Here is a 19,642-nt window from a genome sequence, read left to right as displayed (position 1 = left end):
ACAGCGGGACCAGGAGCAGTAACAGCGGGACCAGGAGCAGTAACAGCAGGACCAGGAGCAGTAACTGCAGCAGGACCAGGAGCAGTAACAGCAGCAGGACCAGGAGCAGTAACAGCGGGGCCAGGAGCAGTAACAGCAGCAGGACCAGGAGCAGTAACAGCGGGGCCAGGAGCAGTAACAGCAGCAGGACCAGGAGCAGTAACAGCAGGGCCAGGAGCAGTAACAGCAGGACCAGGAGCAGTAACAGCAGCAGGACCAGGAGCAGTAACAGCAGCAGGACCAGGAGCAGTAACAGCAGCAGGACCAGGAGCAGTAACAGCGGGGCCAGGAGCAGTAACAGCAGCAGGACCAGGAGCAGTAACAGCGGGGCCAGGAGCAGTAACAGCAGCAGGACCAGGAGCAGTAACAGCAGGACCAGGAGCAGTAACAGCAGCAGGACCAGTAGCAGTAACAGCAGCAGGACCAGGAGCAGTAACAGCGGGGCCAGGAGCAGTAACAGCAGCAGGACCAGGAGCAGTAACAGCGGGGCCAGGAGCAGTAACAGCAGCAGGACCAGGAGCAGTAACAGCAGGGCCAGGAGCAGTAACAGCAGCAGGACCAGGAGCAGTAACAGCAGCAGGACCAGGAGCAGTAACAGCGGGACCAGGAGCAGTAACAGCTGGGCCAGGAGCAGTAACAGCAGGACCAGGAGCAGTAACAGCAGGACCAGGAGCAGTAACAGCAGCAGGACCAGGAGCAGTTACAGCAGCAGGACCAGGAGCAGTAACAGCAGGACCAGGAGCAGTAACAGCGGGACCAGGAGCAGTAACAGCGGGACCAGGAGCAGTAACAGCAGGACCAGGAGCAGTAACAGCAGCAGGACCAGGAGCAGTAACAGCAGCAGGACCAGGAGCAGTAACAGCAGGACCAGGAGCAGTAACAGCGGGACCAGGAGCAGTAACAGCGGGACCAGGAGCAGTAACAGCAGGACCAGGAGCAGTAACTGCAGCAGGACCAGGAGCAGTAACAGCAGCAGGACCAGGAGCAGTAACAGCGGGGCCAGGAGCAGTAACAGCAGCAGGACCAGGAGCAGTAACAGCGGGGCCAGGAGCAGTAACAGCAGCAGGACCAGGAGCAGTAACAGCAGGGCCAGGAGCAGTAACAGCAGGACCAGGAGCAGTAACAGCAGCAGGACCAGGAGCAGTAACAGCAGCAGGACCAGGAGCAGTAACAGCAGCAGGACCAGGAGCAGTAACAGCGGGGCCAGGAGCAGTAACAGCAGCAGGACCAGGAGCAGTAACAGCGGGGCCAGGAGCAGTAACAGCAGCAGGACCAGGAGCAGTAACAGCGGGACCAGGAGCAGTAACAGCGGGACCAGGAGCAGTAACAGCAGGACCAGGAGCAGTAACAGCAGCAGGACCAGGAGCAGTAACAGCAGCAGGGCCAGGAGCAGTAACAGCAGGACCAGGAGCAGTAACAGCAGCAGGGCCAGGAGCAGTAACAGCAGGACCAGGAGCAGTAGCAGCAGGACCAGGAGCAGTAACAGCAGCAGGACCAGGAGCAGTAACAGCGGGGCCAGGAGCAGTAACAGCAGCAGGACCAGGAGCAGTAACAGCAGCAGGACCAGGAGCAGTAACAGCGGGGCCAGGAGCAGTAACAGCAGCAGGACCAGGAGCAGTAACAGCGGGGCCAGGAGCAGTAACAGCAGCAGGACCAGGAGCAGTAACAGCAAGACCAGGAGCAGTAACAGCAGGACCAGGAGCAGTAACAGCAGCAGGACCAGGAGCAGTAACAGCAGCAGGACCAGGAGCAGTAACAGCAGGACCAGGAGCAGTAACAGCGGGACCAGGAGCAGTAACAGCGGGACCAGGAGCAGTAACAGCAGGACCAGGAGCAGTAACAGCAGCAGGACCAGGAGCAGTAACAGCAGCAGGACCAGGAGCAGTAACAGCAGGACCAGGAGCAGTAACAGCGGGACCAGGAGCAGTAACAGCGGGACCAGGAGCAGTAACAGCAGGACCAGGAGCAGTAACAGCAGCAGGACCAGGAGCAGTAACAGCAGCAGGACCAGGAGCAGTAACAGCGGGGCCAGGAGCAGTAACAGCAGCAGGACCAGGAGCAGTAACAGCGGGGCCAGGATCAGTAACAGCAGCAGGACCAGGAGCAGTAACAGCGGGGCCAGGAGCAGTAACAGCAGCAGGACCAGGAGCAGTAACAGCAGGGCCAGGAGCAGTAACAGCAGCAGGACCAGGAGCAGTAACAGCGGGGCCAGGAGCAGTAACAGCAGCAGGACCAGGAGCAGTAACAGCAGGACCAGGAGCAGTAACAGCAGCAGGACCAGGAGCAGTAACAGCAGCAGGACCAGGAGCAGTAACAGCAGCAGGACCAGGAGCAGTAACAGCGGGGCCAGGAGCAGTAACAGCAGCAGGACCAGGAGCAGTAACAGCGGGGCCAGGAGCAGTAACAGCAGCAGGACCAGGAGCAGTAACAGCGGGGCCAGGAGCAGTAACAGCAGCAGGACCAGGAGCAGTAACAGCGGGACCAGGAGCAGTAACAGCGGGACCAGGAGCAGTAACAGCAGGACCAGGAGCAGTAACAGCAGCAGGACCAGGAGCAGTAACAGCAGCAGGGCCAGGAGCAGTAACAGCAGGACCAGGAGCAGTAACAGCAGCAGGGCCAGGAGCAGTAACAGCAGGACCAGGAGCAGTAGCAGCAGGACCAGGAGCAGTAACAGCAGGACCAGGAGCAGTAACAGCAGGACCAGGAGCAGTAACAGCAGCAGGACCAGGAGCAGTAACAGCAGGACCAGGAGCAGTAACAGCAGCAGGACCAGGAGCAGTAATAGCGGGGCCAGGAGCAGTAACAGCAGCAGGACCAGGAGCAGTAACAGCGGGGCCAGGAGCAGTAACAGCAGCAGGACCAGGAGCAGTAACAGCAGGGCCAGGAGCAGTAACAGCAGCAGGACCAGGAGCAGTAACAGCAGCAGGACCAGGAGCAGTAACAGCGGGACCAGGAGCAGTAACAGCTGGGCCAGGAGCAGTAACAGCAGGACCAGGAGCAGTAACAGCAGCAGGACCAGGAGCAGTAACAGCAGGACCAGGAGCAGTAACAGCAGGACCAGGAGCAGTAACAGCAGCAGGACCAGGAGCAGTAACAGCAGCAGGACCAGGAGCAGTAACAGCAGGACCAGGAGCAGTAACAGCGGGACCAGGAGCAGTAACAGCGGGACCAGGAGCAGTAACAGCAGGACCAGGAGCAGTAACAGCAGCAGGACCAGGAGCAGTAACAGCAGGACCAGGAGCAGTAACAGCGGGACCAGGAGCAGTAACAGCGGGACCAGGAGCAGTAACAGCAGGACCAGGAGCAGTAACAGCAGCAGGACCAGGAGCAGTAACAGCAGCAGGACCAGGAGCAGTAACAGCGGGGCCAGGAGCAGTAACAGCAGCAGGACCAGGAGCAGTAACAGCGGGGCCAGGAGCAGTAACAGCAGCAGGACCAGGAGCAGTAACAGCAGGGCCAGGAGCAGTAACAGCAGCAGGACCAGGAGCAGTAACAGCGGGGCCAGGAGCAGTAACAGCAGCAGGACCAGGAGCAGTAACAGCAGCAGGACCAGGAGCAGTAACAGCAGCAGGACCAGGAGCAGTAACAGCAGCAGGACCAGGAGCAGTAACAGCGGGGCCAGGAGCAGTAACAGCAGCAGGACCAGGAGCAGTAACAGCGGGGCCAGGAGCAGTAACAGCAGCAGGACCAGGAGCAGTAACAGCGGGGCCAGGAGCAGTAACAGCAGCAGGACCAGGAGCAGTAACAGCGGGACCAGGAGCAGTAACAGCGGGACCAGGAGCAGTAACAGCAGGACCAGGAGCCGTAACAGCAGCAGGACCAGGAGCAGTAACAGCAGCAGGGCCAGGAGCAGTAACAGCAGGACCAGGAGCAGTAACAGCAGCAGGGCCAGGAGCAGTAACAGCAGGACCAGGAGCAGTAGCAGCAGGACCAGGAGCAGTAACAGCAGCAGGACCAGGAGCAGTAACAGCGGGGCCAGGAGCAGTAACAGCAGCAGGACCAGGAGCAGTAACAGCAGCAGGACCAGGAGCAGTAACAGCGGGGCCAGGAGCAGTAACAGCAGCAGGACCAGGAGCAGTAACAGCGGGGCCAGGAGCAGTAACAGCAGCAGGACCAGGAGCAGTAACAGCAGGACCAGGAGCAGTAACAGCAGGACCAGGAGCAGTAACAGCAGCAGGACCAGGAGCAGTAACAGCAGCAGGACCAGGAGCAGTAACAGCAGGACCAGGAGCAGTAACAGCGGGACCAGGAGCAGTAACAGCGGGACCAGGAGCAGTAACAGCAGGACCAGGAGCAGTAACAGCAGCAGGACCAGGAGCAGTAACAGCAGCAGGACCAGGAGCAGTAACAGCGGGGCCAGGAGCAGTAACAGCAGCAGGACCAGGAGCAGTAACAGCGGGGCCAGGAGCAGTAACAGCAGCAGGACCAGGAGCAGTAACAGCAGGGCCAGGAGCAGTAACAGCAGCAGGACCAGGAGCAGTAACAGCGGGGCCAGGAGCAGTAACAGCAGCAGGACCAGGAGCAGTAACAGCAGGACCAGGAGCAGTAACAGCAGGAGCAGTAACAGCGGGACCAGGAGCAGTAACAGCAGCAGGACCAGGAGCAGTAACAGCAGCAGGACCAGGAGCAGTAACAGCGGGACCAGGAGCAGTAACAGCGGGACCAGGAGCAGTAACAGCAGGACCAGGAGCAGTAACAGTGGGACCAGGAGCAGTAACAGCAGGACCAGGAGCAGTAACAGCAGCAGGACCAGGAGCAGTAACAGCAGCAGGACCAGGAGCAGTAACAGCAGGACCAGGAGCAGTAACAGCGGGACCAGGAGCCGTAACAGCAGCAGGACCAGGAGCAGTAACAGCAGCAGGACCAGGAGCAGTAACAGCAGGACCAGGAGCAGTAACAGCAGGACCAGGAGCAGTAACAGCAGGACCAGGAGCAGTAACAGCAGGACCAGGAGCAGTAACAGCAGGACCAGGAGCAGTAACAGCAGCAGGACCAGGAGCAGTAACAGCAGGACCAGGAGCAGTAACAGCGGGACCAGGAGCAGTAACAGCAGCAGGACCAGGAGCAGTAACAGCAGCAGGACCAGGAGCAGTAACAGCAGGACCAGGAGCAGTAACAGCAGGACCAGGAGCAGTAACAGCGGGACCAGGAGCAGTAACAGCAGCAGGACCAGGAGCAGTAACAGCAGGACCAGGATCAGTAACAGCAGCAGGACCAGGAGCAGTAACAGCAGGACCAGGAGCAGTAACAGCGGGACCAGGAGCAGTAACAGCGGGACCAGGAGCAGTAACAGCAGGACCAGGAGCAGTAACAGCAGGACCAGGAGCAGTAACAGCAGCAGGACCAGGAGCAGTAACAGCAGGACCAGGAGCAGTAACAGCAGGGCCAGGAGCAGTAACAGCGGGACCAGGAGCAGTAACAGCAGGACCAGGAGCAGTAACAGCAGGACCAGGAGCAGTAACAGCAGGACCAGGAGCAGTAACAGCAGCAGGACCAGGAGCAGTAACAGCAGCAGGACCAGGAGCAGTAACAGCAGGACCAGGAGCAGTAACAGCAGGACCAGGAGCAGTAACAGCAGCAGGACCAGGAGCAGTAACAGCAGGACCAGGAGCAGTAACAGCGGGACCAGGAGCAGTAACAGCGGGACCAGGAGCAGTAACAGCAGGACCAGGAGCAGTAACAGCAGGACCAGGAGCAGTAACAGCAGCAGGACCAGGAGCAGTAACAGTAGGACCAGGAGCAGTAACAGCAGGACCAGGAGCAGTAACAGCAGCAGGACCAGGAGCAGTAACAGCAGGACCAGGAGCAGTAACAGCAGGGCCAGGAGCAGTAACAGCGGGACCAGGAGCAGTAACAGCAGGACCAGGAGCAGTAACAGCAGGACCAGGAGCAGTAACAGCAGGACCAGGAGCAGTAACAGCAGCAGGACCAGGAGCAGTAACAGCAGCAGGACCAGGAGCAGTAACAGCAGCAGGACCAGGAGCAGTAACAGCGGGGCCAGGAGCAGTAACAGCAGCAGGACCAGGAGCAGTAACAGCAGCAGGACCAGGAGCAGTAACAGCAGCAGGACCAGGAGCAGTAACAGCAGGGCCAGGAGCAGTAACAGCAGCAGGACCAGGAGCAGTAACAGCGGGGCCAGGAGCAGTAACAGCAGCAGGACCAGGAGCAGTAACAGCGGGGCCAGGAGCAGTAACAGCAGCAGGACCAGGAGCAGTAACAGCAGGGCCAGGAGCAGTAACAGCAGCAGGACCAGGAGCAGTAACAGCGGGACCAGGAGCAGTAACAGCGGGACCAGGAGCAGTAACAGCTGGGCCAGGAGCAGTAACAGCAGGACCAGGAGCAGTAACAGCGGGGCCAGGAGCAGTAACAGCAGCAGGACCAGGAGCAGTAACAGCAGCAGGACCAGGAGCAGTAACAGCGGGACCAGGAGCAGTAACAGCTGGGCCAGGAGCAGTAACAGCAGGACCAGGAGCAGTAACAGCAGGACCAGGAGCAGTAACAGCAGCAGCAGCAGGACCAGGAGCAGTAACAGCAGGACCAGGAGCAGTAACAGCAGGACCAGGAGCAGTAACAGCAGGACCAGGAGCAGTAACAGCAGGACCAGGAGCAGTAACAGCAGGACCAGGAGCAGTAACAGCAGGAGCAGGAGCAGTAACAGCAGGGCCAGGAGCAGTAACAGCAGGACCAGGAGCAGTAACAGCAGCAGGACCAGGAGCAGTAACAGCAGGACCAGGAGCAGTAACAGCAGGACCAGGAGCAGTAGCAGCAGGACCAGGAGCAGTAACAGCAGGACCAGGAGCAGTAACAGCGGGGCCAGGAGCAGTAACAGCAGCAGGACCAGGAGCAGTAACAGCAGCAGGACCAGGAGCAGTAACAGCGGGGCCAGGAGCAGTAACAGCAGGACCAGGAGCAGTAACAGCAGGACCAGGAGCAGTAACAGCAGCAGGACCAGGAGCAGTTACAGCAGCAGGACCAGGAGCAGTAACAGCAGGACCAGGAGCAGTAACAGCGGGACCAGGAGCAGTAACAGCGGGACCAGGAGCAGTAACAGCAGGACCAGGAGCAGTAACAGCAGCAGGACCAGGAGCAGTAACAGCAGCAGGACCAGGAGCAGTAACAGCAGGACCAGGAGCAGTAACAGCGGGACCAGGAGCAGTAACAGCGGGACCAGGAGCAGTAACAGCAGGACCAGGAGCAGTAACTGCAGCAGGACCAGGAGCAGTAACAGCAGCAGGACCAGGAGCAGTAACAGCGGGGCCAGGAGCAGTAACAGCAGCAGGACCAGGAGCAGTAACAGCGGGGCCAGGAGCAGTAACAGCAGCAGGACCAGGAGCAGTAACAGCAGGGCCAGGAGCAGTAACAGCAGGACCAGGAGCAGTAACAGCAGCAGGACCAGGAGCAGTAACAGCAGCAGGACCAGGAGCAGTAACAGCAGCAGGACCAGGAGCAGTAACAGCGGGGCCAGGAGCAGTAACAGCAGCAGGACCAGGAGCAGTAACAGCGGGGCCAGGAGCAGTAACAGCAGCAGGACCAGGAGCAGTAACAGCGGGACCAGGAGCAGTAACAGCGGGACCAGGAGCAGTAACAGCAGGACCAGGAGCAGTAACAGCAGCAGGACCAGGAGCAGTAACAGCAGCAGGGCCAGGAGCAGTAACAGCAGGACCAGGAGCAGTAACAGCAGCAGGGCCAGGAGCAGTAACAGCAGGACCAGGAGCAGTAGCAGCAGGACCAGGAGCAGTAACAGCAGCAGGACCAGGAGCAGTAACAGCGGGGCCAGGAGCAGTAACAGCAGCAGGACCAGGAGCAGTAACAGCAGCAGGACCAGGAGCAGTAACAGCGGGGCCAGGAGCAGTAACAGCAGCAGGACCAGGAGCAGTAACAGCGGGGCCAGGAGCAGTAACAGCAGCAGGACCAGGAGCAGTAACAGCAAGACCAGGAGCAGTAACAGCAGGACCAGGAGCAGTAACAGCAGCAGGACCAGGAGCAGTAACAGCAGCAGGACCAGGAGCAGTAACAGCAGGACCAGGAGCAGTAACAGCGGGACCAGGAGCAGTAACAGCGGGACCAGGAGCAGTAACAGCAGGACCAGGAGCAGTAACAGCAGCAGGACCAGGAGCAGTAACAGCAGCAGGACCAGGAGCAGTAACAGCAGGACCAGGAGCAGTAACAGCGGGACCAGGAGCAGTAACAGCGGGACCAGGAGCAGTAACAGCAGGACCAGGAGCAGTAACAGCAGCAGGACCAGGAGCAGTAACAGCAGCAGGACCAGGAGCAGTAACAGCGGGGCCAGGAGCAGTAACAGCAGCAGGACCAGGAGCAGTAACAGCGGGGCCAGGATCAGTAACAGCAGCAGGACCAGGAGCAGTAACAGCGGGGCCAGGAGCAGTAACAGCAGCAGGACCAGGAGCAGTAACAGCAGGGCCAGGAGCAGTAACAGCAGCAGGACCAGGAGCAGTAACAGCGGGGCCAGGAGCAGTAACAGCAGCAGGACCAGGAGCAGTAACAGCAGGACCAGGAGCAGTAACAGCAGCAGGACCAGGAGCAGTAACAGCAGCAGGACCAGGAGCAGTAACAGCAGCAGGACCAGGAGCAGTAACAGCGGGGCCAGGAGCAGTAACAGCAGCAGGACCAGGAGCAGTAACAGCGGGGCCAGGAGCAGTAACAGCAGCAGGACCAGGAGCAGTAACAGCGGGGCCAGGAGCAGTAACAGCAGCAGGACCAGGAGCAGTAACAGCGGGACCAGGAGCAGTAACAGCGGGACCAGGAGCAGTAACAGCAGGACCAGGAGCAGTAACAGCAGCAGGACCAGGAGCAGTAACAGCAGCAGGGCCAGGAGCAGTAACAGCAGGACCAGGAGCAGTAACAGCAGCAGGGCCAGGAGCAGTAACAGCAGGACCAGGAGCAGTAGCAGCAGGACCAGGAGCAGTAACAGCAGGACCAGGAGCAGTAACAGCAGGACCAGGAGCAGTAACAGCAGCAGGACCAGGAGCAGTAACAGCAGGACCAGGAGCAGTAACAGCAGCAGGACCAGGAGCAGTAATAGCGGGGCCAGGAGCAGTAACAGCAGCAGGACCAGGAGCAGTAACAGCGGGGCCAGGAGCAGTAACAGCAGCAGGACCAGGAGCAGTAACAGCAGGGCCAGGAGCAGTAACAGCAGCAGGACCAGGAGCAGTAACAGCAGCAGGACCAGGAGCAGTAACAGCGGGACCAGGAGCAGTAACAGCTGGGCCAGGAGCAGTAACAGCAGGACCAGGAGCAGTAACAGCAGCAGGACCAGGAGCAGTAACAGCAGGACCAGGAGCAGTAACAGCAGGACCAGGAGCAGTAACAGCAGCAGGACCAGGAGCAGTAACAGCAGCAGGACCAGGAGCAGTAACAGCAGGACCAGGAGCAGTAACAGCGGGACCAGGAGCAGTAACAGCGGGACCAGGAGCAGTAACAGCAGGACCAGGAGCAGTAACAGCAGCAGGACCAGGAGCAGTAACAGCAGGACCAGGAGCAGTAACAGCGGGACCAGGAGCAGTAACAGCGGGACCAGGAGCAGTAACAGCAGGACCAGGAGCAGTAACAGCAGCAGGACCAGGAGCAGTAACAGCAGCAGGACCAGGAGCAGTAACAGCGGGGCCAGGAGCAGTAACAGCAGCAGGACCAGGAGCAGTAACAGCGGGGCCAGGAGCAGTAACAGCAGCAGGACCAGGAGCAGTAACAGCAGGGCCAGGAGCAGTAACAGCAGCAGGACCAGGAGCAGTAACAGCGGGGCCAGGAGCAGTAACAGCAGCAGGACCAGGAGCAGTAACAGCAGCAGGACCAGGAGCAGTAACAGCAGCAGGACCAGGAGCAGTAACAGCAGCAGGACCAGGAGCAGTAACAGCGGGGCCAGGAGCAGTAACAGCAGCAGGACCAGGAGCAGTAACAGCGGGGCCAGGAGCAGTAACAGCAGCAGGACCAGGAGCAGTAACAGCGGGGCCAGGAGCAGTAACAGCAGCAGGACCAGGAGCAGTAACAGCGGGACCAGGAGCAGTAACAGCGGGACCAGGAGCAGTAACAGCAGGACCAGGAGCCGTAACAGCAGCAGGACCAGGAGCAGTAACAGCAGCAGGGCCAGGAGCAGTAACAGCAGGACCAGGAGCAGTAACAGCAGCAGGGCCAGGAGCAGTAACAGCAGGACCAGGAGCAGTAGCAGCAGGACCAGGAGCAGTAACAGCAGCAGGACCAGGAGCAGTAACAGCGGGGCCAGGAGCAGTAACAGCAGCAGGACCAGGAGCAGTAACAGCAGCAGGACCAGGAGCAGTAACAGCGGGGCCAGGAGCAGTAACAGCAGCAGGACCAGGAGCAGTAACAGCGGGGCCAGGAGCAGTAACAGCAGCAGGACCAGGAGCAGTAACAGCAGGACCAGGAGCAGTAACAGCAGGACCAGGAGCAGTAACAGCAGCAGGACCAGGAGCAGTAACAGCAGCAGGACCAGGAGCAGTAACAGCAGGACCAGGAGCAGTAACAGCGGGACCAGGAGCAGTAACAGCGGGACCAGGAGCAGTAACAGCAGGACCAGGAGCAGTAACAGCAGCAGGACCAGGAGCAGTAACAGCAGCAGGACCAGGAGCAGTAACAGCGGGGCCAGGAGCAGTAACAGCAGCAGGACCAGGAGCAGTAACAGCGGGGCCAGGAGCAGTAACAGCAGCAGGACCAGGAGCAGTAACAGCAGGGCCAGGAGCAGTAACAGCAGCAGGACCAGGAGCAGTAACAGCGGGGCCAGGAGCAGTAACAGCAGCAGGACCAGGAGCAGTAACAGCAGGACCAGGAGCAGTAACAGCAGGAGCAGTAACAGCGGGACCAGGAGCAGTAACAGCAGCAGGACCAGGAGCAGTAACAGCAGCAGGACCAGGAGCAGTAACAGCGGGACCAGGAGCAGTAACAGCGGGACCAGGAGCAGTAACAGCAGGACCAGGAGCAGTAACAGTGGGACCAGGAGCAGTAACAGCAGGACCAGGAGCAGTAACAGCAGCAGGACCAGGAGCAGTAACAGCAGGACCAGGAGCAGTAACAGCGGGACCAGGAGCCGTAACAGCAGCAGGACCAGGAGCAGTAACAGCAGCAGGACCAGGAGCAGTAACAGCAGGACCAGGAGCAGTAACAGCAGGACCAGGAGCAGTAACAGCAGGACCAGGAGCAGTAACAGCAGGACCAGGAGCAGTAACAGCAGGACCAGGAGCAGTAACAGCAGCAGGACCAGGAGCAGTAACAGCAGGACCAGGAGCAGTAACAGCGGGACCAGGAGCAGTAACAGCAGCAGGACCAGGAGCAGTAACAGCAGCAGGACCAGGAGCAGTAACAGCAGGACCAGGAGCAGTAACAGCAGGACCAGGAGCAGTAACAGCGGGACCAGGAGCAGTAACAGCAGCAGGACCAGGAGCAGTAACAGCAGGACCAGGATCAGTAACAGCAGCAGGACCAGGAGCAGTAACAGCAGGACCAGGAGCAGTAACAGCGGGACCAGGAGCAGTAACAGCGGGACCAGGAGCAGTAACAGCAGGACCAGGAGCAGTAACAGCAGGACCAGGAGCAGTAACAGCAGCAGGACCAGGAGCAGTAACAGCAGGACCAGGAGCAGTAACAGCAGGGCCAGGAGCAGTAACAGCGGGACCAGGAGCAGTAACAGCAGGACCAGGAGCAGTAACAGCAGGACCAGGAGCAGTAACAGCAGGACCAGGAGCAGTAACAGCAGCAGGACCAGGAGCAGTAACAGCAGCAGGACCAGGAGCAGTAACAGCAGGACCAGGAGCAGTAACAGCAGGACCAGGAGCAGTAACAGCAGCAGGACCAGGAGCAGTAACAGCAGGACCAGGAGCAGTAACAGCGGGACCAGGAGCAGTAACAGCGGGACCAGGAGCAGTAACAGCAGGACCAGGAGCAGTAACAGCAGGACCAGGAGCAGTAACAGCAGCAGGACCAGGAGCAGTAACAGTAGGACCAGGAGCAGTAACAGCAGGACCAGGAGCAGTAACAGCAGCAGGACCAGGAGCAGTAACAGCAGCAGGACCAGGAGCAGTAACAGCAGGACCAGGAGCAGTAACAGCAGCAGGACCAGGAGCAGTAACAGCAGGGCCAGGAGCAGTAACAGCGGGACCAGGAGCAGTAACAGCAGGACCAGGAGCAGTAACAGCAGGACCAGGAGCAGTAACAGCAGGACCAGGAGCAGTAACAGCAGCAGGACCAGGAGCAGTAACAGCAGCAGGACCAGGAGCAGTAACAGCAGCAGGACCAGGAGCAGTAACAGCGGGGCCAGGAGCAGTAACAGCAGCAGGACCAGGAGCAGTAACAGCAGCAGGACCAGGAGCAGTAACAGCAGCAGGACCAGGAGCAGTAACAGCAGGGCCAGGAGCAGTAACAGCAGCAGGACCAGGAGCAGTAACAGCGGGGCCAGGAGCAGTAACAGCAGCAGGACCAGGAGCAGTAACAGCGGGGCCAGGAGCAGTAACAGCAGCAGGACCAGGAGCAGTAACAGCAGGGCCAGGAGCAGTAACAGCAGCAGGACCAGGAGCAGTAACAGCGGGACCAGGAGCAGTAACAGCGGGACCAGGAGCAGTAACAGCTGGGCCAGGAGCAGTAACAGCAGGACCAGGAGCAGTAACAGCGGGGCCAGGAGCAGTAACAGCAGCAGGACCAGGAGCAGTAACAGCAGCAGGACCAGGAGCAGTAACAGCGGGACCAGGAGCAGTAACAGCTGGGCCAGGAGCAGTAACAGCAGGACCAGGAGCAGTAACAGCAGGACCAGGAGCAGTAACAGCAGCAGCAGCAGGACCAGGAGCAGTAACAGCAGGACCAGGAGCAGTAACAGCAGGACCAGGAGCAGTAACAGCAGGACCAGGAGCAGTAACAGCAGGACCAGGAGCAGTAACAGCAGGACCAGGAGCAGTAACAGCAGGACCAGGAGCAGTAACAGCAGGAGCAGGAGCAGTAACAGCAGGACCAGGAGCAGTAACAGCAGGACCAGGAGCAGTAACAGCAGCAGGACCAGGAGCAGTAACAGCAGGACCAGGAGCAGTAGCAGCAGGACCAGGAGCAGTAACAGCAGGACCAGGAGCAGTAACAGCGGGGCCAGGAGCAGTAACAGCAGCAGGACCAGGAGCAGTAACAGCAGCAGGACCAGGAGCAGTAACAGCGGGGCCAGGAGCAGTAACAGCAGCAGGACCAGGAGCAGTAACAGCGGGGCCAGGAGCAGTAACAGCAGCAGGACCAGGAGCAGTAACAGCAGGACCAGGAGCAGTAACAGCAGGACCAGGAGCAGTAACAGCAGGACCAGGAGCAGTAACAGCAGGACCAGGAGCAGTAACAGCAGGGCCAGGAGCAGTAACAGCAGGACCAGGAGCAGTAACAGCAGCAGGGCCAGGAGCAGTAACAGCAGCAGGACCAGGAGCAGTAACAGCGGGGCCAGGAGCAGTAACAGCAGCAGGACCAGGAGCAGTAACAGCAGGACCAGGAGCAGTAACAGCAGGACCAGGAGCAGTAACAGCAGCAGGACCAGGAGCAGTTACAGCAGCAGGACCAGGAGCAGTAACAGCAGGACCAGGAGCAGTAACAGCGGGACCAGGAGCAGTAACAGCGGGACCAGGAGCAGTAACAGCAGGACCAGGAGCAGTAACAGCAGCAGGACCAGGAGCAGTAACAGCAGCAGGACCAGGAGCAGTAACAGCAGGACCAGGAGCAGTAACAGCGGGACCAGGAGCAGTAACAGCGGGACCAGGAGCAGTAACAGCAGGACCAGGAGCAGTAACTGCAGCAGGACCAGGAGCAGTAACAGCAGCAGGACCAGGAGCAGTAACAGCGGGGCCAGGAGCAGTAACAGCAGCAGGACCAGGAGCAGTAACAGCGGGGCCAGGAGCAGTAACAGCAGCAGGACCAGGAGCAGTAACAGCAGGGCCAGGAGCAGTAACAGCAGGACCAGGAGCAGTAACAGCAGCAGGACCAGGAGCAGTAACAGCAGCAGGACCAGGAGCAGTAACAGCAGCAGGACCAGGAGCAGTAACAGCGGGGCCAGGAGCAGTAACAGCAGCAGGACCAGGAGCAGTAACAGCGGGGCCAGGAGCAGTAACAGCAGCAGGACCAGGAGCAGTAACAGCGGGACCAGGAGCAGTAACAGCGGGACCAGGAGCAGTAACAGCAGGACCAGGAGCAGTAACAGCAGCAGGACCAGGAGCAGTAACAGCAGCAGGGCCAGGAGCAGTAACAGCAGGACCAGGAGCAGTAACAGCAGCAGGGCCAGGAGCAGTAACAGCAGGACCAGGAGCAGTAGCAGCAGGACCAGGAGCAGTAACAGCAGCAGGACCAGGAGCAGTAACAGCGGGGCCAGGAGCAGTAACAGCAGCAGGACCAGGAGCAGTAACAGCAGCAGGACCAGGAGCAGTAACAGCGGGGCCAGGAGCAGTAACAGCAGCAGGACCAGGAGCAGTAACAGCGGGGCCAGGAGCAGTAACAGCAGCAGGACCAGGAGCAGTAACAGCAAGACCAGGAGCAGTAACAGCAGGACCAGGAGCAGTAACAGCAGCAGGACCAGGAGCAGTAACAGCAGCAGGACCAGGAGCAGTAACAGCAGGACCAGGAGCAGTAACAGCGGGACCAGGAGCAGTAACAGCGGGACCAGGAGCAGTACCAGCAGGACCAGGAGCAGTAACAGCAGCAGGACCAGGAGCAGTAACAGCAGCAGGACCAGGAGCAGTAACAGCAGGACCAGGAGCAGTAACAGCGGGACCAGGAGCAGTAACAGCGGGACCAGGAGCAGTAACAGCAGGACCAGGAGCAGTAACAGCAGCAGGACCAGGAGCAGTAACAGCAGCAGGACCAGGAGCAGTAACAGCGGGGCCAGGAGCAGTAACAGCAGCAGGACCAGGAGCAGTAACAGCGGGGCCAGGATCAGTAACAGCAGCAGGACCAGGAGCAGTAACAGCGGGGCCAGGAGCAGTAACAGCAGCAGGACCAGGAGCAGTAACAGCAGGGCCAGGAGCAGTAACAGCAGCAGGACCAGGAGCAGTAACAGCGGGGCCAGGAGCAGTAACAGCAGCAGGACCAGGAGCAGTAACAGCAGGACCAGGAGCAGTAACAGCAGCAGGACCAGGAGCAGTAACAGCAGCAGGACCAGGAGCAGTAACAGCAGCAGGACCAGGAGCAGTAACAGCGGGGCCAGGAGCAGTAACAGCAGCAGGACCAGGAGCAGTAACAGCGGGGCCAGGAGCAGTAACAGCAGCAGGACCAGGAGCAGTAACAGCGGGGCCAGGAGCAGTAACAGCAGCAGGACCAGGAGCAGTAACAGCGGGACCAGGAGCAGTAACAGCGGGACCAGGAGCAGTAACAGCAGGACCAGGAGCAGTAACAGCAGCAGGACCAGGAGCAGTAACAGCAGCAGGGCCAGGAGCAGTAACAGCAGGACCAGGAGCAGTAACAGCAGCAGGGCCAGGAGCAGTAACAGCAGGACCAGGAGCAGTAGCAGCAGGACCAGGAGCAGTAACAGCAGGACCAGGAGCAGTAACAGCAGGACCAGGAGCAGTAACAGCAGCAGGACCAGGAGCAGTAACAGCAGGACCAGGAGCAGTAACAGCAGCAGGACCAGGAGCAGTAATAGCGGGGCCAGGAGCAGTAACAGCAGCAGGACCAGGAGCAGTAACAGCGGGGCCAGGAGCAGTAACAGCAGCAGGACCAGGAGCAGTAACAGCAGGGCCAGGAGCAGTAACAGCAGCAGGACCAGGAGCAGTAACAGCAGCAGGACCAGGAGCAGTAACAGCGGGACCAGGAGCAGTAACAGCTGGGCCAGGAGCAGTAACAGCAGGACCAGGAGCAGTAACAGCAGCAGGACCAGGAGCAGTAACAGCAGGACCAGGAGCAGTAACAGCAGGACCAGGAGCAGTAACAGCAGCAGGACCAGGAGCAGTAACAGCAGCAGGACCAGGAGCAGTAACAGCAGGACCAGGAGCAGTAACAGCGGGACCAGGAGCAGTAACAGCGGGACCAGGAGCAGTAACAGCAGGACCAGGAGCAGTAACAGCAGCAGGACCAGGAGCAGTAACAGCAGGACCAGGAGCAGTAACAGCGGGACCAGGAGCAGTAACAGCAGCAGGACCAGGAGCAGTAACAGCAGGACCAGGAGCAGTAACAGCAGCAGGACCAGGAGCAGTAACAGCAGCAGGACCAGGAGCAGTAACAGCAGCAGGACCAGGAGCAGTAACAGCAGGGCCAGGAGCAGTAACAGCAGCAGGACCAGGAGCAGTAACAGCGGGGCCAGGAGCAGTAACAGCAGCAGGACCAGGAGCAGTAACAGCAGGGCCAGGAGCAGTAACAGCAGCAGGACCAGGAGCAGTAACAGCGGGGCCAGGAGCAGTAACAGCAGCAGGACCAGGAGCAGTAACAGCAGCAGGACCAGGAGCAGTAACAGCAGCAGGACCAGGAGCAGTAACAGCAGCAGGACCAGGAGCAGTAACAGCGGGGCCAGGAGCAGTAACAGCAGCAGGACCAGGAGCAGTAACAGCGGGGCCAGGAGCAGTAACAGCAGCAGGACCAGGAGCAGTAACAGCGGGGCCAGGAGCAGTAACAGCAGCAGGACCAGGAGCAGTAACAGCGGGACCAGGAGCAGTAACAGCGGGACCAGGAGCAGTAACAGCAGGACCAGGAGCCGTAACAGCAGCAGGACCAGGAGCAGTAACAGCAGCAGGGCCAGGAGCAGTAACAGCAGGACCAGGAGCAGTAACAGCAGCAGGGCCAGGAGCAGTAACAGCAGGACCAGGAGCAGTAGCAGCAGGACCAGGAGCAGTAACAGCAGCAGGACCAGGAGCAGTAACAGCGGGGCCAGGAGCAGTAACAGCAGCAGGACCAGGAGCAGTAACAGCAGCAGGACCAGGAGCAGTAACAGCGGGGCCAGGAGCAGTAACAGCAGCAGGACCAGGAGCAGTAACAGCGGGGCCAGGAGCAGTAACAGCAGCAGGACCAGGAGCAGTAACAGCAGGACCAGGAGCAGTAACAGCAGGACCAGGAGCAGTAACAGCAGCAGGACCAGGAGCAGTAACAGCAGCAGGACCAGGAGCAGTAACAGCAGGACCAGGAGCAGTAACAGCGGGACCAGGAGCAGTAACAGCGGGACCAGGAGCAGTAACAGCAGGACCAGGAGCAGTAACAGCAGCAGGACCAGGAGCAGTAACAGCAGCAGGACCAGGAGCAGTAACAGCGGGGCCAGGAGCAGTAACAGCAGCAGGACCAGGAGCAGTAACAGCGGGGCCAGGAGCAGTAACAGCAGCAGGACCAGGAGCAGTAACAGCAGGGCCAGGAGCAGTAACAGCAGCAGGACCAGGAGCAGTAACAGCGGGGCCAGGAGCAGTAACAGCAGCAGGACCAGGAGCAGTAACAGCAGCAGGACCAGGAGCAGTAACAGCGGGACCAGGAGCAGTAACAGCAGCAGGACCAGGAGCAGTAACAGCGGGGCCAGGAGCAGTAACAGCAGCAGGACCAGGAGCAGTAACAGCGGGGCCAGGAGCAGTAACAGCAGCAGGACCAGGAGCAGTAACAGCGGGACCAGGAGCAGTAACAGCGGGACCAGGAGCAGTAACAGCAGGACCAGGAGCAGTAACAGCAGCAGGACCAGGAGCAGTAACAGCAGCAGGGCCAGGAGCAGTAACAGCAGGACCAGGAGCAGTAACAGCAGCAGGGCCAGGAGCAGTAACAGCAGGACCAGGAGCAGTAACAGCGGGACCAGGAGCAGTAACAGCGGGACCAGGAGCAGTAACAGCTGGACCAGGAGCAGTAACAGCGGGACCAGGAGCAGTAACAGCAGCAGGACCAGGAGCAGTAACAGCAGGACCAGGAGCAGTAACAGCAGGACCAGGAGCAGTAACAGTGGGACCAGGAGCAGTAACAGCAGGACCAGGAGCAGTAACAGCAGCAGGACCAGGAGCAGTAACAGCAGCAGGACCAGGAGCAGTAACAGCAGGACCAGGAGCAGTAACAGCGGGACCAGGAGCCGTAACAGCAGCAGGACCAGGAGCAGTAACAGCAGCAGGACCAGGAGCAGTAACAGCAGGACCAGGAGCAGTAACAGCAGGACCAGGAGCAGTAACAGCAGGACCAGGAGCAGTAACAGCAGGACCAGGAGCAGTAACAGCAGGACCAGGAGCAGTAACAGCAGCAGGACCAGGAGCAGTAACAGCAGGACCAGGAGCAGTAACAGCGGGACCAGGAGCAGTAACAGCAGCAGGACCAGGAGCAGTAACAGCAGCAGGACCAGGAGCAGTAACAGCAGGACCAGGAGCAGTAACAGCAGGACCAGGAGCAGTAACAGCGGGACCAGGAGCAGTAACAGCAGCAGGACCAGGAGCAGTAACAGCAGGACCAGGATCAGTAACAGCAGCAGGACCAGGAGCAGTAACAGCAGGACCAGGAGCAGTAACAGAAGGACCAGGATCAGTAACAGCAGCAGGACCAGGAGCAGTAACAGCAGGACCAGGAGCAGTAACAGCAGGACCAGGAGCAGTAACAGAAGGACCAGGAGCAGTAACAGCAGGACCAGGATCAGTAACAGCAGCAGGACCAGGAGCAGTAACAGCAGGACCAGGAGCAGTAACAGCGGGACCAGGAGCAGTAACAGCAGCAGGACCAGGAGCAGTAACAGCAGGACCAGGATCAGTAACAGCAGCAGGACCAGGAGCAGTAACAGAAGGACCAGGAGCAGTAACAGCAGGACCAGGAGCAGTAACAGCAGGACCAGGAGCAGTAACAGCAGCAGGACCAGGAGCAGTAACAGCAGGACCAGGAGCAGTAACAGCGGGACCAGGAGCAGTAACAGCGGGACCAGGAGCAGTAACAGCAGGACCAGGAGCAGTAACAGCAGGACCAGGAGCAGTAACAGCAGCAGGACCAGGAGCAGTAACAGTAGGACCAGGAGCAGTAACAGCAGGACCAGGAGCAGTAACAGCAGCAGGACCAGGAGCAGTAACAGCAGGACCAGGAGCAGTAACAGCAGGGCCAGGAGCAGTAACAGCGGGACCAGGAGCAGTAACAGCAGGACCAGGAGCAGTAACAGCAGGACCAGGAGCAGTAACAGCAGGACCAGGAGCAGTAACAGCAGCAGGACCAGGAGCAGTAACAGCAGCAGGACCAGGAGCAGTAACAGCAGCAGGACCAGGAGCAGTAACAGCGGGGCCAGGAGCAGTAACAGCAGCAGGACCAGGAGCAGTAACAGCAGCAGGACCAGGAGCAGTAACAGCAGCAGGACCAGGAGCAGTAACAGCAGGGCCAGGAGCAGTAACAGCAGCAGGACCAGGAGCAGTAACAGCGGGGCCAGGAGCAGTAACAGCAGCAGGACCAGGAGCAGTAACAGCGGGGCCAGGAGCAGTAACAGCAGCAGGACCAGGAGCAGTAACAGCAGGGCCAGGAGCAGTAACAGCAGCAGGACCAGGAGCAGTAACAGCGGGACCAGGAGCAGTAACAGCGGGACCAGGAGCAGTAACAGCTGGGCCAGGAGCAGTAACAGCAGGACCAGGAGCAGTAACAGCGGGGCCAGGAGCAGTAACAGCAGCAGGACCAGGAGCAGTAACAGCAGCAGGACCAGGAGCAGTAACAGCGGGACCAG

At 59.6% G+C, this 19,642-nt stretch overlaps 1 protein-coding gene across 1 annotated transcript in view; it reads left to right on the top strand.

The window, feature by feature from the left end:
- The window catches only part of LOC134911030 (serine/arginine-rich splicing factor 6-like), a gene marked incomplete at both ends in the record, with an annotated part of 39,683 nt that extends 20,319 nt beyond the window's left edge, over positions 1–19,364 (top strand). Inside the window, one exon of the mRNA XM_063919423.1 lies at positions 19,287–19,364. Within this exon, the coding sequence (XP_063775493.1) occupies positions 19,287–19,364 (78 nt within the window). The remainder of the gene's footprint in view (positions 1–19,286) is intronic.
- Positions 19,365–19,642: the final 278 nt, after the last annotated feature.

This window comes from Pseudophryne corroboree, chromosome 4 (genome assembly GCF_028390025.1).
Source record: "Pseudophryne corroboree isolate aPseCor3 chromosome 4, aPseCor3.hap2, whole genome shotgun sequence".
Classification (NCBI taxonomy): domain Eukaryota; kingdom Metazoa; phylum Chordata; class Amphibia; order Anura; family Myobatrachidae; genus Pseudophryne; species Pseudophryne corroboree.
This window is presented reverse-complemented; position numbering and strand designations above follow the sequence as displayed.